The 20,182-nt window shown below is 44.4% G+C and overlaps 1 protein-coding gene across 1 annotated transcript; it reads right to left on the bottom strand.

Annotated features, from left to right (window-relative positions):
• Positions 1-488: 488 nt before the first annotated feature.
• On the bottom strand, positions 489-644 carry LOC128121348 (60S ribosomal protein L39-like). The gene has a single exon (XM_052755980.1). It carries the CDS (start codon positions 642-644, stop codon positions 489-491), a length of 156 nt encoding a protein of 51 aa, XP_052611940.1.
• Positions 645-20,182: the final 19,538 nt, after the last annotated feature.

The raw sequence follows: 20,182 nt of genomic DNA, 5'->3' as shown, positions 1-20,182 counted from the left end.
GGTCATCTAATTTCTGCAGTCACGTGAAATGACCGACAAACTGAGACTGGACAAAGAAGCTTCTTTTCACAACTTTGTCACTTAGGCTGGCTGGAGTCCTCCAAGCACTCAGGAGGCTGCACGAGGAGGATCATGAGACTGAGAGCAGCCTGGACATGTCTCAACTCCCCAAACAAGAGCCAGAAATGTGCTCACGATTAGAATACTCGTCTATTTGCAAAAGGTTCTGGTTTTACCTCCAGAACCACAAAACAAACAAAATAAGGTGTAACACACAAGCAAACATTTTTCTTCCAAACAAAATGTTTTACATATTTATTAGAGGACTACTGAATGAACCTACAAGAACATAGAAACAAAACAAAACCCCCTCATATTCCAATAAACACACAATAAACACACTGTTGCTGTCCAGACAACAGTAATGTTTTAAACTTGATACAGTAAGTTTAATGGTGACCTTCAAACAGCATACAATATGTGGTTCCTTATAGACCCAGTTTGGTTCGTCTCCAGTGTCTCCTCTTGGAGTTGTACATGATTTTATTGCCAGTTTTCATCTGGATCCATTGTGGAATGGGACGATTTTGCTTTTGTTTCTTAGCCAGGAATCGCTTGATCCTGAACGTCTTGTGAGAAGCCATGGTGAAGAACAAAGGCAGATAGGCACACACTGTGTGAGAAAGGAGAAGGCAAAAACATCTAGTTATTAAAAAAAAAAAAATGGTACCCAGACATATGATGGTGCACATCTTTAATCCCAGCACTCGGGAAGCAGAGGCAGGCGGATCTCTGAGTTCGAGGCCAGCCTGGTCTACAAAGCGAGTTCCAGGACAGCCAGGACTGTTACACAGAGAAACCCTGTCTTGAAACAAAACAAAAACTGATGATGAAAGAGGCTCTCAAAAGGAAAAGCAAGTGAAGTAACCACAGCAGGTGATGCAGAAGCTGGGGTTAATCACCAGAAGACTCCACTAAGAATCCAGCCAATAACTGACATACAGTTCCCAAGGCCAACCTGCGCTGTATGTGACCTGTCTAAACAAAACATACAAACACACACACACAAGAGTGTGGGGAGGGGGAAGCTGCTGCTCAACCAGTCAGTTCATTCCAGAAGATTTGATAATTGGAAAAGGTTTTCACTAAGTAATTTTCTCCATGGATCAAACAGTTGGCAGACATATATTGTGTTAAGAATGACCTAGGTAATAGTCTCATGCCTCATGGGTTAAAGTTTTGTAACCTCATCTTATGACATGGCATTTCAAGGGATCTGGTGCTCTCTTCTATGTGAGGACCAGGCACATACATAATGCACATACATAAATAAAAAAATAGATGTAGAACAAAAATTTGAGGAGCTGAAATTCTCCATCACAAAGGTGCCTTCACCCAAATAACTTCTTCCCACACACTGAACTGAAGACCTACTTTATCTTTGAAAACTTGTATGCATTTCTTAGCTTTTCCCACTGAGGAAAATAGATAAACAAATGACTGATAGCCTGACCGCAGACTCCCCTAATGTGCCATCTGTGGTGGTTTGACTAAGAACACCCCCACCCCCACCCCCCACCCCCGGCTTATCTAACTGAATGCTTAGTCATCAGGAAGTGGCACTCTTTTGACAAGGATTAGGAAATGTGGCCTTGTTGGAGAAGTGTCACTGGGGGTGGAGACCCAGTGTCTGTCTCTCTGCCTATGGATCAGGTTGTAGCTCTCAACTGCTTCTCCAGTGCCTGCCTGCACGCTGCCATGCTCCCTGCCATGATGATAACGAACTAAGCCTCTGAAACTGTAAGGAAACCCCCAATTAAATGCTTTCTTTTATAACAGTTGCCTTGGTCACAATGTCTCTTCATAGCAATAGAACAGTGGCTAAGACACCATCTAAATATTATTTCTTAGACTGACTTGCTGTCTCAGGTCTATAATCCCAGCACTTGGAAAGTCAGAAGATCAGGAGCTCCAGGTCAGGCTGAGCTATGTAAGACCTGGGGTGGGGAAAAGCCAAAAGGATTAAATGCAATTTAGAGATTGGTATACTGGTGCCTATATGTAATCATAGCCCTCAGGAGGTAGAGGTATGAGAGAGAGAGAGAGAGAGAGAGAGAGAGAGAGAGAGAGAGAGAGAGAGAGAGAGAGAGAGAGAGAGACAGACTGAGACTTACTATGTAGCACTGGCTGGCCTGGAACTTGCTATGTAGAGCAGCTGGCATTGAACTCACAGAGATCTGCCTGCCTTCTGATTGATAGATGGGATTAAAATCACATGCCACCATGCCTGGCTTATGGGTATATTTTGAAACCAACATAAATTTAGTCATTGTATTGTTGTTACTGTTTAGGATTGCTTGTGAGAGGGTCTCATTCATATAGCTGGTATGACCTCAAATTCTCCAAGCAGGTGAAGCTGGTCTTTAACTATGGGCCCTCCTGCCTCCCTGTGGGAATCCTCCTCCCTCCCTGTGAAAATCAGCTTGTAACAGTGACTTTCAGCATGTTCCTTGCCTTGAGTGATTCCATTTGAGTGCAACCTCAGAGGCATCTCCTTTGTACACAAAGATACCACCTACCAAGATGCTCAAACTGATGAACTATTCAAAAGAAACAAAGTACATTGGGACACGTGGGCACAAGGCATAATAAAACTTTCTCAAAAACAAAGGAAACAAACAAAAAACAAATCCCAAACATACTGAACATACCAGACCAACAAAAGACTTTAACACTGCATGGTGACAGTACCACTGATGTCATCTGACCACCAAGCATGTAGGTCTGACAGGGACCTCCAGGCTTGTCCTCCATCTCACCTTAAAGGTCCTATACCTCTGTGGCTTAGATCAGCTCACCTTGAAGCTCAGCTCTGTAAGCTTCTAGCAGGTCTCTAAATGTGTTCCTTAATGTTTTATTTGACCAACAGCAATGGCTGTTTGCATCTGTATGAGCCACCTGATTGATCCTACTATGTATCAAAAACTATGAAAAGTTGTCATCTCTGCCTTCATTTTTGTATCTGTTTCTTTTACTGTGGGCCAGACTCCATACCAAAGGCATGGTAATCACTCAGTGTCCATCTTCCTGTATCACACCTTTCAAAGCTGGTGCTGGTAACTAGTTAGGTATTAACAAACTTTGGAGAACACTGGAGTCACGACCTCCACACATAACCAACCCCATGTAAAGCCAAGGCCTGAAACTGCAGTTTCACAGGGACCAGGACCGCAGTCACATCTCTGGCCCTGTGACAAGAACTTTGCAGATCTCTAAATCAGGTTCAAAGCCCCAAACAATGTAACTATCAAAGAAGAGACTTTCTAATAAAAAACAAGAGGCTATCAGTTTCCATTGGTAAAATCTATTCAAATGGGGCTGCAGAGCTGGAGAGGTTGCTCAGGTGGTATTGTTGTATGGTATACATGAAGCCCTAGGTTCAATCCCAGCGTTGTCTAAACCAGCCGTGGTTAGGCCTTGTAACTCCAGCATCGCAGAAGTGGAGGCGATTAGTCTTTCTCCTCTACATAGTGAAAGTGAGGGGCTCAAGTGGAGAAACACTGGTAATGTCTGAAAGAAACACAGAGGGGGTGGGGGGTGGGCGGTGGGGGAGGAAAGGGGGGAGATGGGAGGGGACTACAACCTGAACTCAGGAAATAAAAGCACAATCATGTTAATTCAAACCTACTTATCTAACAGAATGAGTTACAATGAGCTAAAGGAAGTTGTTGGGCTTTTTTAAACAACTAATTGAGAAATAGTGTTTCCTCTTACCTCTGCTGAGTGCACAGGTTGGAGAGACAACAAATTGAGCGTCCGACTCAGCTAGGTTTCCTAGAAAAAGAAAAGGGGTCGACAAAGAATTTTCTTAGGAGCAGGGAGGCGCAGGCCTGAGCTGCACAGCGGTGCAGGCGTGGCCCAGCGACACCACACAGCAGCCCAGGGTCCACCCCACCCACCTGCGAGCGCTGCGCAGGGACCCCTGGACCGAACGCAGATGTGGCGCCCAAAGGGATCCGGCTTGGCAGTTAGGATAATGGCAGCCACCGGAAATCCGGTCAGGCCTCGTGGCCAGGAAGAGGCGCAGGATGTTGTAAGTACGCAGGCGCAGATTATTCAAAGCCTGCTGCCTCAGCTTCAGGCCGAGGAGAACCCAGGGCTGGGACGAGATGATTTTTGGTGTCATTCAGGTAGATGCGCAACAGACTGCCATGCGCTTGCTAGTCTGCCCAGGATGACAGAATTCTTTTTTTTTTTTAAATTAACTAACTAACTAACTAACTAATTTATTTTTTATTTATTTATTTATTTATTTATTTATTTATTTATTTATTTATTTATTTATTTATTTATTTATTTATTTATTTATTTATTTATTTATTTATTTATTTATTTATTTATTTATTTATTTATTTATTTGGTTTTTGAGACAGGATTTCTCTGTGTAGTTTTGGTGCCTGTCCTGGATCTCACTCTGTGGACCAGGCTAGCCTGGAACTCACAGAGATCCGCCTGGCTCTGCCTCCCGAGTGCTGGGATTAAAAGCATGCGCCACCACCGCCCAGCCCAGTTAGAACTCTTAATGTGGCAGGAGCTTGGAATCCAGAAACTGCACATATTGTTGTACAGGAGGGAAGTGCCCACCTCTCGAGTTACAGGAACGCCACTCTGCAGCCCTAAGACTCAAATTTTTTTTTGTTTTGTTTTGTTTTTGTTTTTCGAGACAGGGTTTCCCTGTGTAGGCTTGCGCCTTTCCTGGAACTCACTTGGTAGCCCAGGCTGGCCTGGAACTCACAGAGATTCCGCCTGGCTCTGCCTCCCAAGTGCTGGGATTAAAGGCGTGCGCCACCACCGCCTGGCTCAAGACTCAAAATTTTTACTAGTTGTGGATCATCAGCAGATAAAGATGTTGCAGACATGAAAAGGATTAGGAAATAATGTCATGTGCTGTGGTGACTCTTGTCCATAATCCTAACATTTGAGAGGTAGAGAAAGAACAAAAGAAATTCAAGCTCACCCATGGCCACATAGCAAGTTCAAGGCTAGCCTGAGACACTTGAGAATCTGTTTCAAAAAGTAAAATTACACATCAAAGCCAGGTGTACAACCCGTGCCTATAACCAGTCCTAAACTCAGGAGAGTGAAGGCTGGTAAAGAATTGGGCCAAGGCTTCTGACCTAAAGCTCATATTTATTCAGAATTCACACAAAAGTGGCCTTCTGCCAGGAATAGTTCTACAGCAGATTAAATCACTAATGATTTGGGGCCTCTCTGGACATGTAGTATCAGACATTTTGTGCTGATTTGTATACCTCCTGCATCTAGTGTCAGCCATGTTTTAACTGACTCACACCTATCAGCACTGTGTTGTCTAAAGATAAAATGGCCCTTACTAAAGGGTAAAAACATCTCCGTCTGGCAATTCCTAACATGAAAGCTTCCCACACTTGAGGATACCTGCTAGCGCAGATGATTCCTATCTGAAAGCATCACCCCTGTGTTCAAAGATATCTTTCAGCACAAATGCTTCTTATATGAAACTGCAGGGTGGACCCAAAGCCAATACATTTTCCACTGGCCCCACCCTGGTAGGCACTTCTGCTTTCAAATTCTACAAAGGCCCCCCCCTACCCACCCACCCCCTACCCCTCACACCCCACCACCCTACCCTTCACACCCCACCCCCCTATCCCACACCCCACCCGCTACCCCTGTGCCACAGTGCACATCTTCCATTCCCTTGGATAGCTTGTTGCTCTTCATTGTCTCTGTTAAAGGACACTCTGCTTCTGTTGATGCTCGAATTGTGTGCATTTCTTTTTTACATTGTCACAGCTCATTCCCATCTGACATTTAATGGCCTTATGTTCCCAATAGTTACGGACCACCTCTGTGGTGGGGTATCCACCAGAGAAGAAGGCTTGACCAGAGATTTAGGCCAATAGAAAGTCTTTATTAGCCAGCTGGCAACTATGCTGGGTGGTATGGGTTCCATTGCAGCCCTAAGCCTTTCTCAGGGTGAGCTTTTAAGCATAAAATCCATGTATTCTGGGTTGACATATTTCAGTTAACAAGAACAGTTAGCCAGAAGCAGAACAACAGAAGCCAAAAAGCAAGGTTAGTACTGTTAACATTCTGACCTGCCCCTTGGACACCAATGTTAGTTTTCTGACCCGCCCCTTGGCACCGCCCAGCGTCCTGACGCAAAAGCATCATTTTGAGGAAAGGCTCCTCCCCTTCCTCTCTCTTCTCTGCTTTTCCTCCCATAAGGTGTACAACCCCTCTTCTTCTCTTTCACTCTCTCCCCTCTTTCCTAGCTTTCTCTTTATCTCTCTATTATAATAAACCATTTCCGTGAGGAAGCAGTGTCTGTCTGGGTCATGAATAACTGGCTGCTGACACCCTGCTGCCATGCCCACACACGGCCAGCCTGCTCCTGCATCTGCCTAGTATGCCAGCATGTTTTCCTGCACACGGGATACCCTCGGGGTCGCCCACCCTTGCAATGTATCATAACAAGTACCAAGTACATTTCTTTTTCTTTTTCTTTTCTTTTCTTTTTTTTTTTTTTTTTTTTTTTTTTTTCAAGACAGGGTTTCTCTGTGTAACTTTGGAGCCTGTCCTGGAACTCACTTTGTAGACCAGGCTGGCCTTGAACTCACAGAGATCTGCCTGGCTCTGCCACCCAAGTGCTAGGATTAAAGGTGTGCGCCACCACCACCTGGCTAACAAGAACATTTTCTAAAGTCCATAGTTCTGGATTAGGTCTTTGATTTTGTTTTAGCAGATGGTGCTGTCTAGGTGCTGAGTTTTACAGCCTGAATGCTACTTCCATCATGAAGTCAGTTGTGCTAACATATAGGAGCCTGTTGTACCCCCTTCTCGTACTGATGTACTTTGCAGCCTATTTCCTTAACATGGATGTCCTACAGACACATACACCCCTCTCCAGACAATGCACCTAGCAACCTACTCCCATCTCTGAACAATGGTATAAGCTTCCCAAACCCTGTAATGATCAAATTTAGTTAATTTCTATTCAAGTTCTCTCTGGATATCTGAGTATACAGAATAGTTTTGGGTCCAAATTGGGCCCCCAAATGGCAATTCTGGTGTCAATGTCCTAAACAGGACTCTGACTTGTAACAGAAGGATTGTTAAACCTCTGAAACTGTAAGCCAGTCCCAATTAAATGCTTTCCTTTATAAGAGTTGTCATGGTCAGGGTGTCTCCTCACAGCAATGAAACCCTAAGACAGAAATTGGTACCATGTATTAGGGCATTGCTGTGATAGGCCTGACCATGTCTTTGGTATTTTGGGTTAGGAAAGCATTGGAATGCTTTAAATGCTGCTTAATGGGCCATTCTAGTAGGAGCATGGAAGACAGTGGTGCTGAGGGTGATTTGAACTGTGGGGGGCTGGCTTAAGAGGTTTCAGAAGAGAAAGTTTTTAGTATGTTTTTGTGACATTTTGGTGAAGAATGTGGCTGCTTTTTGCCCTTGACTGGAGAGTCTATTTGAGTCTAAAGTGAAGAGTTTGGGATTAATTCTGTGGGCAGAGGAAATCTCAAAATAGCCTAGTGTACACTCAATTATGTGGTTATTAGTGGTAACTCTAATGAAGATTTATAATGAAAAGGAGCAAGCTGAGTAGGTAAAAATATAAAATGTACAGATTTAGGAGACAGGGGTCACCAGGAAGTGGAATGGAGCTAAGTTCTGTGTTCTAGGAGATAAACAGATGAAGAAATGAAGTAAAGGGCGGTGACCTCAGGGCAAGACCGCACCCAGCTTAGTTTTTAAATTGTGAAAAGGAAAGTTTAGGTCCAGGTGTGGTGGTTCCTGCCTGTGGTGCCCAATATATTGCGCACCTTAATAAACTTAGCTGGGGTCAGAGAACAGAACAGCTAGACAGACATAGAGGCCAGAAAATGGTGGCACACACACCTTTAATCCTATCACGTGGGAGGCAGAGATCTATCTGGATCTCTGAGTTCAAAGCCACACTGGAAACAGCCAGGCATGGTGACACACACCTTTAATCCCAGGAAGTGATGGCAGGAAGCAGAAAGGTATATAAGGTGTGAAAACCAGGAACTAGAGCCTGGTTAAGCTTTTAAGCTTTTAGCAGCAGTTCAGCTGAGATCCATTTGGATGAGGACTCAGAGGCTTCCAGTCTGAGGAAACAGGATCAACTGAGGAATTGGCAAGGTAAGGTGGCTGTGGCTTGTTCTACTTCTCCAATCATTCAGCGTTTACCCCAATACCTGGCTCTGGGTCTGTTTTTTTATTAATAAGACCCTTTAAGATTCGTGTTACACATGCCTTTAATCACATCATTCAGAAGACAGAGGCTGGCAGATTTCTAAATTCAAGTCCATCCTGGTCTGTAGAGCAAGTTCCAGGACAGCCAAGCTTAGGCAGGAAAACATCGAAAGCAGAAAGCTGGTAAAGATGTAATTGGAGGAGGGGGCCCATGTTCCAGCCCCAGCAAGCAGCGTAACTTGCCAGCTTTGGCCACATGGTTCTGGCTTTAGAGTCAAGGATAGAAGAAAGGGGTCATGTGATCTTCTGTAGCTACAAATAGCTGCTAGCTGTTAGGAGGTGTGACCTTGTTGGTGTAGATGTGGCCTCGATGGAGGAAGTGTGTCACTGTGGGAGCAAGCTTTGAGATCTCATGCTCAAGTGATGTCCAGTGTGACACACCGTCTCCTGCTGCCTTCAGATCAAGATGTAGAACTCTCAGCTCCTTCTCCAGCGCCATGTCTGCCTGTATGCCACTGTGCTTCTGGAGCTGTGATGATAATGGACTAAATCTCTGAACTGTAAGCCAGCCCCAAGTAAATGCTGTCCTTTATAAACATTGTCTTGGACAGGGGCTGGAGAGATATCTCAGTGGTTAAGAGCACTGGCTGCTCTTCCAGAGGACCCAGGTTCAATTCCCAGCACCCACATGGCAACTCACAGCTGTCTATAACTCCAGTTCCTGGGGACCTGACATTCTCACCCAGACATACATGCAGACAAAACACCAATACAATACATATTTTTTTTTTTAAAGTTGTGGTCGTGATGTCTCTTCACAGCAATAAAACCCTAACTAAGTCACCACCCCAATGGTTTACTATCTTGGGCAAGGGTAACTACTTCATGATTAACCCAGTCTGCACTAATTCCCAGGCTGTTCTGGCCTGTACTTCTCCTCCAGCTGATATTTACCCCCCTTAAAACTGACAAGGCTTTTCCCACTGCCTGCTGTTCTCTGCCCCAGAGAGACAACCCAGCAGTTTGACTATCCAAATAAACTTTTCTTTCTACCCACAGAGTGGTCTAGTTCAGGGTTTTACTGTGCCTTTGATTTCAAGTGGAAAGGCCACTCTGTCCTGAACTGAGCTGTTGGTTATTGACAAGATATGAGTCCCACTATTGCACATTAGAGATGTCTTGCCATGCTGGTCATTGCTGTGCTTCATAGGCATCACAACTAGGTTGGAGGAGAAATTTCTTCCCCCTTACATAGCACCTTCTATACTATAAAAGGTAATGCTTAGGAAGGAGGTTTTCAGGTCAGATCCAGTCACCTGAATCCTGTGTCTGAAGTGTATGGTGTCTTTAGCAATAGAGACTGTTTTAGTTAGGGTTTCTATTGCTGTGAAGAGACCCCCATGACCACAGCAACTCTTACAAAGGAAAACATTTAATTGGGCTGGCTTATAGTGTCATCATGACGGGAAGCATGGCAGACATGGTACTGGAGAGGGGCTGAGAACTCTATATCCGGATCCTCAGGCAGCAGGAAGAAAGAGTGACACTGGTCCTGGCTTGAGCATCTGAAACCTCAAAGCCCACCACCTCTAGTTCAAATCACCCTCATGACCACTGTCTTCCCTGCTCCTACTACCATCTCCCATCAAGGTCTGCTTAAAGTGCCCAATCACTTTTCTACTCCAAAGTCCCAAAGTGTTCTATATTCCTCCAAAAGGTATGGCCATGGTGTTTATCCACAGCAATAAAATCCTAACTAAGACAGGGATTTACTTAACTTCTACTTCTGCGGAGCAACCAACAGTGGGAACAGCAGCCTATACTGTTATGAGAGTCTGTCTCTTAGACCCTTCTGATCAACTGCAACTAAGAAGATTTCTGATACTGAGGGTTTTGACAGAGCATGGTCAGAAAAAGTGGAAGGAGCTGATTGGTGGTGGCACACACCTTTAATCCCACCACTCAGGAGGCAGAGGCAGGTGAATCTCTGAGTTTAAGGCCAGCCTGGTCTACAGAGGAAGTTCCAGGGCAACCAAGATTGTTACACAGGGAAACCCTGTCTCAAAACCAAAAAGAAAAAAAAAAAAAAGAAATGAAGAAAGAAAAGAAAAGTGGCAGGATACAAAGTCAACTTACCAAAAATAAAACAAAAATAGTTATTTTATACTCTAACAACAAACAGGCTAAGAAATGTGCACATTCCCATTCACAATGGTGTTAAGAAAAAGAAAATATCTAGGAACAAACATATCCAAGAGGATGAAAGACCTCTAAAACGAAAACTTAAAAGTTCTGAGGAAAGAGTGTTGGGAGTCAGGCTGCTCCAAGGCTTTCTAGAGGCCCTGATGAAAGGACAAAGAGAACCATAGTTCTGTGTCCTTGCCTGGGGCAGACTTGCCAAGGTCCAGTCTAGGGTGAGGCCAAGGCATTGAAGGAGTTAAGGTTTTCCTTTGGATGAACCTGACTTTTCCCCCTAAAGAAGACTAGAGTCATCCCTAACACTACTGAGAGCTCTGTCTGATACTTTGTTTCTTTCATGTAACTGTGGAGGGGCCCCAAAACAGCTTGACCACACAGCTGCCATGATAGGCCTAGAGGCACAGGCACAGCTTCTGTGACAGGCTTACTGGCAGGCAACACCCTGATCCCGGAAAAGCCATAAGCTGACAACACCCAGGGAAGGGGAAATATCTGACATTTCAAACATTCCCTATACCTAGACAAATGTTAGCCAATCAGGGTCCTGATTCCTGGAAATCCCTCACCCCAACCTCTGCTATGACAAAATTCCTACCCCACCTGAGCTCAGGGCTCTCTGCTCTCGCTGCTGTGTGGGACAGACAGAGGGACCAAGCTCAGAGTTTGAAGAGAATAAAAGCTCTTTGCTTTTACATATGGGATTTGGTCTCCCTGGTGGTCTTTTGGCGGTTCTTGTGATCTGGGCATAACAGTAACATTGTCTGATTAGCTTCCTGCCGACTTCCTTCCATTGTATGATAGCTTTCTGATGACTGTCCCATTTCCCCCTGAAAACAGTATACAAGGTGCTAGAATATTTTTAATAAACTGCTTGCATGAGCCAGCTTGTGCAAAACCTCCTGACCCTAAACTTTCTTGTCTTCTTTATCATTTCTTATCCCCTAGTCCTTCCTCCCAAGAACATATTACTGGTTCAGGTCAAAGAGGCTGAGAAAGACACTAGAAAATGGAACAATATACCATGCTCATGGATTGGCATAATTAATGCTGTGAAAATGACCATTTCTACCAAAAACCATTTATGGATTCATTGCAATCCCTATTGTTTTTCACAGAAATAGGAAAAAAACATCCTAAAAATCACTTGGAACTGCAAAGAACATGAGATAACCAAAGCAATCCTTGAGGAAAAAGCAAATCCAAAATGCTAAAGGGATTACCATTCTGGAGTTCAAGATGTGTCACCAAAGCTAGGAGCTGTGGCATACATCTTTAATCCCAGGACTTGTGCTCAGGAGACAGAGGTGGAACTGTGTGCTTTCAAGGCCAGCCTGGTCTACATATTGTGTTCCAGGGCAGCCAAGTTGCATAGAGAGATCCTGTCTCAAAAGAAGGAAAAAAATACATTGCAGATCCGTAGAAATAAAAACAGTATGGTACTGGCACAAATATAGACATGTAGACCAAAGAAACAGAATGGAAAATCCAAATATGAGCACACAAGTTTAGCTATTTAATATTTGTCAAATATGCTAAAAACATAACTTGGAGAAAAGAAAATGTTATGAATCTGGAAATGTCATTCAGAGATTCACCTGTCTGACCATGAATATAGTTGGACAAAGAAGAGGCTTTTATTCCAATACTGGTGTCAGGGTTACACCCTGAACTAGGGATCCCAAATATAATGCAGAGCCACATTGGTCAGGGGTTTATAAAGGCAAGGAACATAACATTACATTGTGTTTATGTACAAACACACATTGTATAATCAAAAGGTTACATTCTGTTTTCCAAACAGATGTCTTGCAGGTGTCCTGGTTATCTCCAGCAAAACAAGCTCTTGTTTACAGAAGAAGAAACAAATAGTGGTTAACTATGTGATCCATTACTTTGCATAAACAATAGTTGTTTTTGTTAAAGTTGTACAAGGTCAGGCCATTAGAAAGACAACCCTTACATTTGGGAGTCCAGTTTTGCTTTGTAGTTCTCTTAAGCACAGTAATTTTTGAACTTTTAAATATAAAGTTATGCATTAACATAATGTTAGCCATCACAAAACCACCTCCAAGCAATGGTGCTGGGAAAACTGGATGTCTACATGTAGAAGAATGAAATTATATCTATCTATCATTTTGCACAAAAACTAAATGGATCAAAAACCTCAGTGTAAAACCTTAAACACTGCAATTGCTAGCAGAAAAGATAGTACACCAACACGGTATAGGTGTAGGCAAGCCTTTTCTGAATAAAGTTCTATTTGCGTAGACATCAAGATCAACAATTGACAAGTTGTTGGGCCTTATAAACCTAAGAAGCTCCTGCAGAGCTAAAGAAACTACCCTTCGAGGAAATGTCATGAAACACGACATAATCCACTAATAAGAGTTTTATTAAGATGAGAGACAGACGTGACAGGCCTGTTGGAAAGACACATGCATAAGGAGAAGAGAAGCCGGGAATATGGCGCCGGCTTATAAAGGCTGGGTTGTGCATGCGTACACAGGCTAATGTGGCTACTCCACGCATGTGTGTAGATCACATGGTTGTGCTGCGTGCTTTATGCAACCATGCAAAGCCACAGGGTCCTGGTCACTCGAGACGTTTTGACCCGGAAATGGCTATTTTGACCTGGAACTGCCTATTTTGACCGGGAACTGGCTAGGCAGAAGTGTCTAGGTCCCCCCGGGGTTGCGCAACCATGCCCAACTGTGGGGGCGTGTTGTGAATCTATCATCAAGTAAAGAGCCATTCCTTGCCTGCCTCTCTGTGTCTGCTAACATCCTCTGAATTATAGGCCAAAAAAACCTCTTGGGATACGTTAAACAAGCCAAAGGGCTGTGTATCTTTTGATGACATGTCAGGTCTACAGTTGAGATTTGCTCATTTTGTTGTAACCTGCCTTCTTAATGTTTGTTGATTTCTCACTCTCTTTGTTCTATCTATATAAAAACTTCATCAGTCTGTTACCACATTGGAACATGGAATGAGGGCTGACCTAAATCTATGTCCCCAGGCCATGATCTGTTGAGGGATATTCGATTACACTGTGAACCCTGAGTTGGCATTTGTGTTAATTGAATAAAATCAACTTTGGGTCAGGAACTGGAGCTAGCAACTAGTTGACAGAAAGTAGTCACAGAAAGTCAGAGGGAGTCTGGAAGACAGATAAAGAGATGCACAGGAAGTAGTAGGGAGGGACTTCGAGTGTAGCAGTCTTTTTTTGGTTTGGCAGAGCAAAAGGAAGCTCTCTTTCTGAGATGCAGGTGAAGAGGGAAGGTCAGTTAGTTGCTCCTCAGCCTCTCTGAGCTAGCAGGTTTTCACCCCAGCCCCTGACTCTCGAGTCTTATTGACAAATAAAACTATAGAGATTTTGTTAAAAACTATATTTGGTGGCAGCAGCAGGAGATGGATTCCTGGGGAAGTAAAAGTCCCAGTGCCTGAGAAGTGGGCCACTAACTGCAGATCCACAATTACTGGCTGAAACAGCAGTAGATTCAGGTGCAGCCACTGTGCCAATAGAAAAAGCAACAATGATCACTCACATTTAGCTTCAAAATGAAGTATCTCTTCCTTCCTTTTAGGTGAGAGTTGCATTTTTGTGTTGATACATGTCAGTGCCCCAAAGATGGACCTATCATCCCTCTGTGTGCTTCTCTATTATGGCCACTGAAAGGACTGGAGTCAGCATAGGACACAGCAAGATCAAGTTCTCAGCACACAGGAGATTTATTTGCCCCAGGGGGGACAAAGGACAGGAAATAAGAGACAGACAGGAGACAGAAGATGAGGGAGAAGGGGAAGGGAACAAAGAGAGAGGGAAAGGATATTTGTCCTGGAGGGACAAAGGACTGCCTCTGGATAGAAAGGAGGCAGACATGGCTATGATTAAAATGCAATGACCAAAAGCAACTTAGAAAAGAAAGGGTTCATTTAAATATGGTTCCAGAGGAGAGTCCATAACAGTGGGAGGGACATGGCAGCAAGTGGCTGGAGCTGTAAGCTGAGAGATCACATCCCAATTGTGCACAGAAAGTGTGTTATGCCCAGATCACAGGGACCTCCAAAAGACCACCACAGAGACCGAATCTCATATGTAAAAGCAAAAAGCAATTATTCTCTTCAAGCTCTGAGCCTGGTCTCTCTGTCTGACACAGTGGTGAGAGCAGAGAGCCCTGAGCCCAGGCAGAGTAGGGTTCTTATAATAGCAGAGGCTATGTATGGTGAGGGGATTTCCAGGGTTCAGAACCCTGATTGGCTGACAATCGACTAGGGGTATCTGTAAAACAAAAATAGGTGTGTGCTAGACTTGGGGACATCTGGCCACCTTATCTAATGGTTGGAATGTTTGGGAATGTCAGGTACTTCCTCACCCCTGGGTGGATTCCTGGGTGGTGTCAGCTTAATGCTTTTTTTTTGGATCAGGGTGTTGCCTGCCAGTAAGCCTGCCACAGAAGCTGTGCCTGTGCCTCTAGGCCTGTCATGGCAGCTGTATGGTCAAGCTGTTTTGGGGCCCCTCTACAAGTGCAGAGACAACTGGAAGTGGAGTGAAGCCATAAACTTTTGAAAGTCCCCCACACCCAGTAACATACTTCCTCTAGCAAAACTCCATTTCATAACTGTCCCATTATCTCCCCAAACAGCACCAACCTCTGGGGACCAAGTGTTCAAATACATGAACTGTGGGACCCTATAGGGGCATCTTTCACACAAACCACATCTAACCCCTGGACTGCACAGTCGTGATGCAAAATGCATTTGGTTCAGCTTCACAGGTCCCCATAGTTTTTTGTTTGTTGTTTTGCTTTTTTGAGGCAGAGTCTCTCTATTATGTAGCCCTGGCTGTTCTAGAACTCACTGTATAGATCAGGCTTGCCTCAAACTCACAAAGCAGAGGCTGGCCTCTGCCTCCCTAGCACTGAGATTAAAGGTGTACTGCTGTCAGGTCCAAAGTGGCCCCCAAAATGGCAGCACTGGGTTCAGCTTAGAGTGGACTCTGACTGGGTAAATGGAAGAATTGTTACCTAAACTCAACAATCCTCAGAAATTTGTTAAGCAGGTTTCTGTTTGTCAGGAAAAGCCATTACTTCCCTTCTCCGCTCCTACAGCCAAGTACCACCAGCAACAGCCTCTACTTCCTGATTAACTCAAACAAAAATGGAACAGATCAGAATCTGCACTATAGTCCTCAGGGTGTTCTGGCTTATAGTACTCCCCCAGCCCCAGTACCTACATCCTTAAAATTGGTACCCCACTCCTACTGTTCTCTGCCCCTGGGAGACAGCCTTGGAATTGACTCCCAATAATCTTTTCCTTCTACCCACAGAGTGGTCTGTTTTGGTGATTTCACTGTTTTCACTCCCATGCACTGATGTCTCAGGCACACCTGCGGCTCTTGTATTATTGTGTATTGCAAATGATACATAATAAAGGACTAGAGTCATGGGGACATGTAAATTAAGGTTAGGGACCTTGGTATGAGGAAATACTTTGTATAACTTTCAATAAATACGGCTTTTTATGACTGTTTGGGAGTTCAGTCCATCAGAAGAAGCTGGACCTTCCTGCTGCCACATAGGCCTTAAAATTTCATCTTGGAGTGCCTTCTTTCTTCAACCAATCTGCACTACACGGTGTATCCCTACAGATCCTGGAGCCAAATGTACCTTAATTCATTGCAAACCTCAAAGTATCATGGGAAATAGGCAGCAGTGCAAGGATGCAGAAGAAAGATGGTGCAAAGAAAGGACTAAGCTTGTCCTGGAGTGGGCAATGATCCCCTCAAAGATAACACTATGCACATCCCCTCCCCTTTCCCCCTTCTTAATTAGAGAACATTCTGGGGTAGAACATGCTAGGATGCACTCTGCATACCACCATTGGAAAGTTCCGTCTGAGAGTGCCAGCTGTTGAGGCAAGCACCTGGGGCTGGGTGAGGTGGGGACTGTAAGATGCCCACTTCCAGAAGAGTGCTGAGTGTCAAACAGTGCAGGATGCCACACTGAAAGTACAGGAACCATCAAGAGTTTACTAATTTATTTTTTCTAATTTATTTATTTACTAAAATTATTTTTCCAGCCCAAAGCCCTTTCAGCAGCCCAGTGTGGTCTGTCAAGAAGCCAGACTCCTGGATAATGAAGGTGGATTATAGAGAGTGGAATAAAGTAGTGCCCCATATCTGTGTCAGGATGCCTAATATTGTTCTTTTGACAGAACAGCTGACACAAATCATGAGCTCCTTCAGGTTCTACTGGCTCTTGCTAAATCCTCTTTTCTGTTTTCCTTTATTCAGTTGGAATGGACAATAGTTGACTTTAAGGACACCCTCACCCCCCAATTTACCTACACAGCTCTATTTACCATGGAATGGTGGCCCAGGAGCTTACTTTGCTATTCTGCTCTCCTTCCATTAGAGTGCTTCATTAGGTAGATGAAAAGGTTCAGATAAGCACAGCACTAGGAGTTATTCCCCAGGGCGTGCCAGCCTGGGCCCTTCTCCTCCTCACCCTGCCTCAGGGTTGAGGTCTGGGTTGCCTTCTCTCTCAGCCCAGGCTCTGGAAGTTATTTACTGCCTCAGCTTTATAATGATCTCTCTATGCCAAAGATAAGTGGGAATCTTCACATCCTCCTGCAAGGACCCTTATCTGCTCCTCACCCCAGACCCCAAGGCGACTCCTTTGTTATGCTTGGAGAAGTGTTTATCTTTCCCATGCAGAGCAGCATGCCTCCAGGTGAAATAGCTCAGCTTTTCTGCAGGGGGTTTGAGTTTGTTTTTGTCTTGTTTGTGGTTTTCTTTTTTAGACAGAATTTTATGTATCCTATGCTGGCATTGAATTCTGTGTAGTCAGTGAAAGTCCTAGGTGCAGGATTACAGGTGTGTGCACCACGCCCAGTTCCTATGATTCTGGGGATTACATCTCAAGAGGTTGCTAAGAAGCAAACTCCTCATATGTTCTCCGTGTGTGGGTGGGGTGGGGTCGGGGTAAATGCTTTATCATTGAGTTACATATCCAGTCCAACCAGTCTGAGATTTTTTTTTTTAAAGGACTTTCCTAGTTTGGTTTCTGTTGCTGTGATAAAATACTGACCAAAATCAACTTGAGGAACAAAAGATTTATTTAATCTTATAATCCTCAGGTATAACAATCTATCACTGAAGGATTTCAGGGCAGGAATTCAAGGCAGGAACCTGGGTTCAGGAACTGAAGCAGAAGCCATGGAGGAATCCTGCTTACTGGCTTGTTCAGGATGGCTTGCTCAACCTAGTTTTTTTTGTTTGTTTGTTTTTTGTTTTTTGTTTTTTCGAGACAGGGTTTCTCTGTGTAACTTTGCACCTTTCCAGGAATTCACTCTGTAGCCCAGGCTGGACTCGAACTCACAGAGATCCGCCTGCCTCTACCTCCCAAGTGCTGGGATTAAAGGCGTGTGCCACCACCGCCCGGCTCAACCTAGTTTCTTATATTAATCAGGACTATTTACTCAGGGACAATACTGACTGCAGTAGGCTCCTCCCACATAGTCATTAATCACGACAGTGCCCACAGAATTGCCCATGACCATCTGATGGAGACAATTCCTCAATTAAGTTTCCCTATTCCCGGACAGCTCTAACTTTTGTCAAGTTGACAGAAAACTAACAAGCATAAGGACTTAACATGCAATAATAAAGGAGATTTATTTCCTCTTATCTTATTGTGTCAGTGTTTTGTCTGTATGCGGCTTTGTGTCCCACAGGTATGCAGCACCCTCAGAGAACGTTAGATCTCCAGGAACTGGAGTTACACAGTGGTAAGCTGCCATGTGAGTGCTGGAACTGAACCCGGGTCCCCTGGTAGAGCAGCAAGTCCTCTAAACCTTGGAGCCATCTCCGGCCCCAACTTAATGATTTGTTTTGTTTTGTTTTGTTTTTTGAGACAGGGTTTCTCTGTATAGCTTTGTGCCTTTCCTGAAACTCTCTTTGTAGCCCAGGCTGGTCTTGAACTCACAGAGATCCGCCTGGCTCTGCCTCCCGAGTGCTGGGATTAAAGGCGTGCGCCACCACTGCCCGGCCCCAACTTAATGATTTTTAAAATACATTTTTATGTATTTATTTTGTATGTGTTGTCTATGAGTGTGGAATATCAGAGCACAACTTTCTGTAAGTGGTTCTCTCCATCGACCAGGTGGGTCCTGGGGATTGAATTCAGGTCACACTTACGTTGGCAGAGAGTGTTTTCATCTGCTAACCCATCTCACCAGCCTGACTTTCTTTCTTTCCTTTTTTTTTTTTTTTTTTTTTTTAAATCTGACACAGGACATCAGATCCTACCGTATATGGTTGTGAACCACCATATGGGTACTGGGAATTGAACTCAGGTCCTCCAGAAGAGCAGTCAGTGTTCTTAATTGTGGAGCCATCTCTCCAGCCCCTCAGTTTTTTGTTTTTGTTGTTGTTTTGTTTTTTAAGGCAAAATAAAATGCAAAGTTAAAATATAATTAGTCTAAGCTATGAGTCAGGAGCCCAGCTTCCCCTTTACCATGCACACATTTGATAACGTCTGTTGAGTTTAGCTGTGAGATGTTGCCTCCTGACCCGATTAACAGGATGTCCACCCACACACTGGTACTAGTCTGGACCTATTAGGCACAAAAGGCAATAAATTAGTGAACAGATAGATACATAAGATAATTGCAAATTCATCAAGTCATATAATAAATATAAACAAGCTGATGATTATAAGGTGAACGGGCTTGAAGACCTATGGAATCCAGGCTCACACAAAAGGTCTTTCTGTGACAGTACAAGAGATTTCTTCCCATCAAAGAAGAGCAGAAGTCAGCCATGCATGACTCTGGAGGATGAGCAGGCAGAGGGAAGAACTATGCAAATAAGAGAGATAGTTTCCCAATGATGAGACACTGGTTCAGGGGAGACCGGCCCAAATAAGAAACAGTGGTGATAAGTTTTAGGCCTTCTGAAAGCCTATCCGCCCATCGCAACAAACCAAACCAGACCGAATCAGGAAAAGCCCAGATTTAATGGGTAAAGTGCTCCCAGGCAATTCCCCTGCCACGCAGAGAGGAGTCCCACACTAGACCAGAAGAATACAAGTCTGTTTTCGGAGATGCCGCTTATATATCCCCTGTGGGAGTCATCCTGAGCCTCTCTGGGGGAGGAGCTGTGTTTGGTGGGCTTTGAAGGGGCAGAATTAGGGAAAGAGATGGGGAAGGGAGCCCGAGGTGGATCTTCCACCAGACTCCTTCCAAACATTCCAGACTCTTTGGGTATAGGGATGCCAGGGTGCCAGGGTTTGAAGTGGAGCTCCCACCTAAACAAGTGGTGAGAGGTTACACAGTTAAGGATCACACAATGTGACAACATTGGTGGGCTTTTCTGATTAGCAGTGTGATGTGGATATGCCTTGTCTTATTAAAGTTAGTGCTGGCACAGGGCAAAGGGGATGGCTCAGAGGGTTCAGGACTTGCTGCACAAGCATGAAGACCTGAATTTGAATACCCAATACCCACAGAAAAAATGGGCACTGGGGCACACACCTATAACCCCTGGACTGAGGAGATGTACACAGGAAGATCCTGGCACTCACTGGCCAGCCAGCCTTGCAGAATAGGCAAGCTCCAGGTTCAGTGAGAGAGCCTTTCTCAAAAGCTAAGGTAAAGAGCATTGGAGAAAAATGCCTGACCTCAGTCTCAACCAGATGTTGACCTCTGGCTGCCACAG

The sequence above is a fragment of the Peromyscus californicus genome, unplaced genomic scaffold (genome assembly GCF_007827085.1).
Source record: "Peromyscus californicus insignis strain IS unplaced genomic scaffold, ASM782708v3 Scaffold_3__1_contigs__length_106647218, whole genome shotgun sequence".
In the NCBI taxonomy this organism is placed as follows: domain Eukaryota; kingdom Metazoa; phylum Chordata; class Mammalia; order Rodentia; family Cricetidae; genus Peromyscus; species Peromyscus californicus.
The sequence above is the reverse complement of the archived record's forward strand: the minus strand, read 5'-3'. Positions and strand labels throughout refer to the sequence as shown.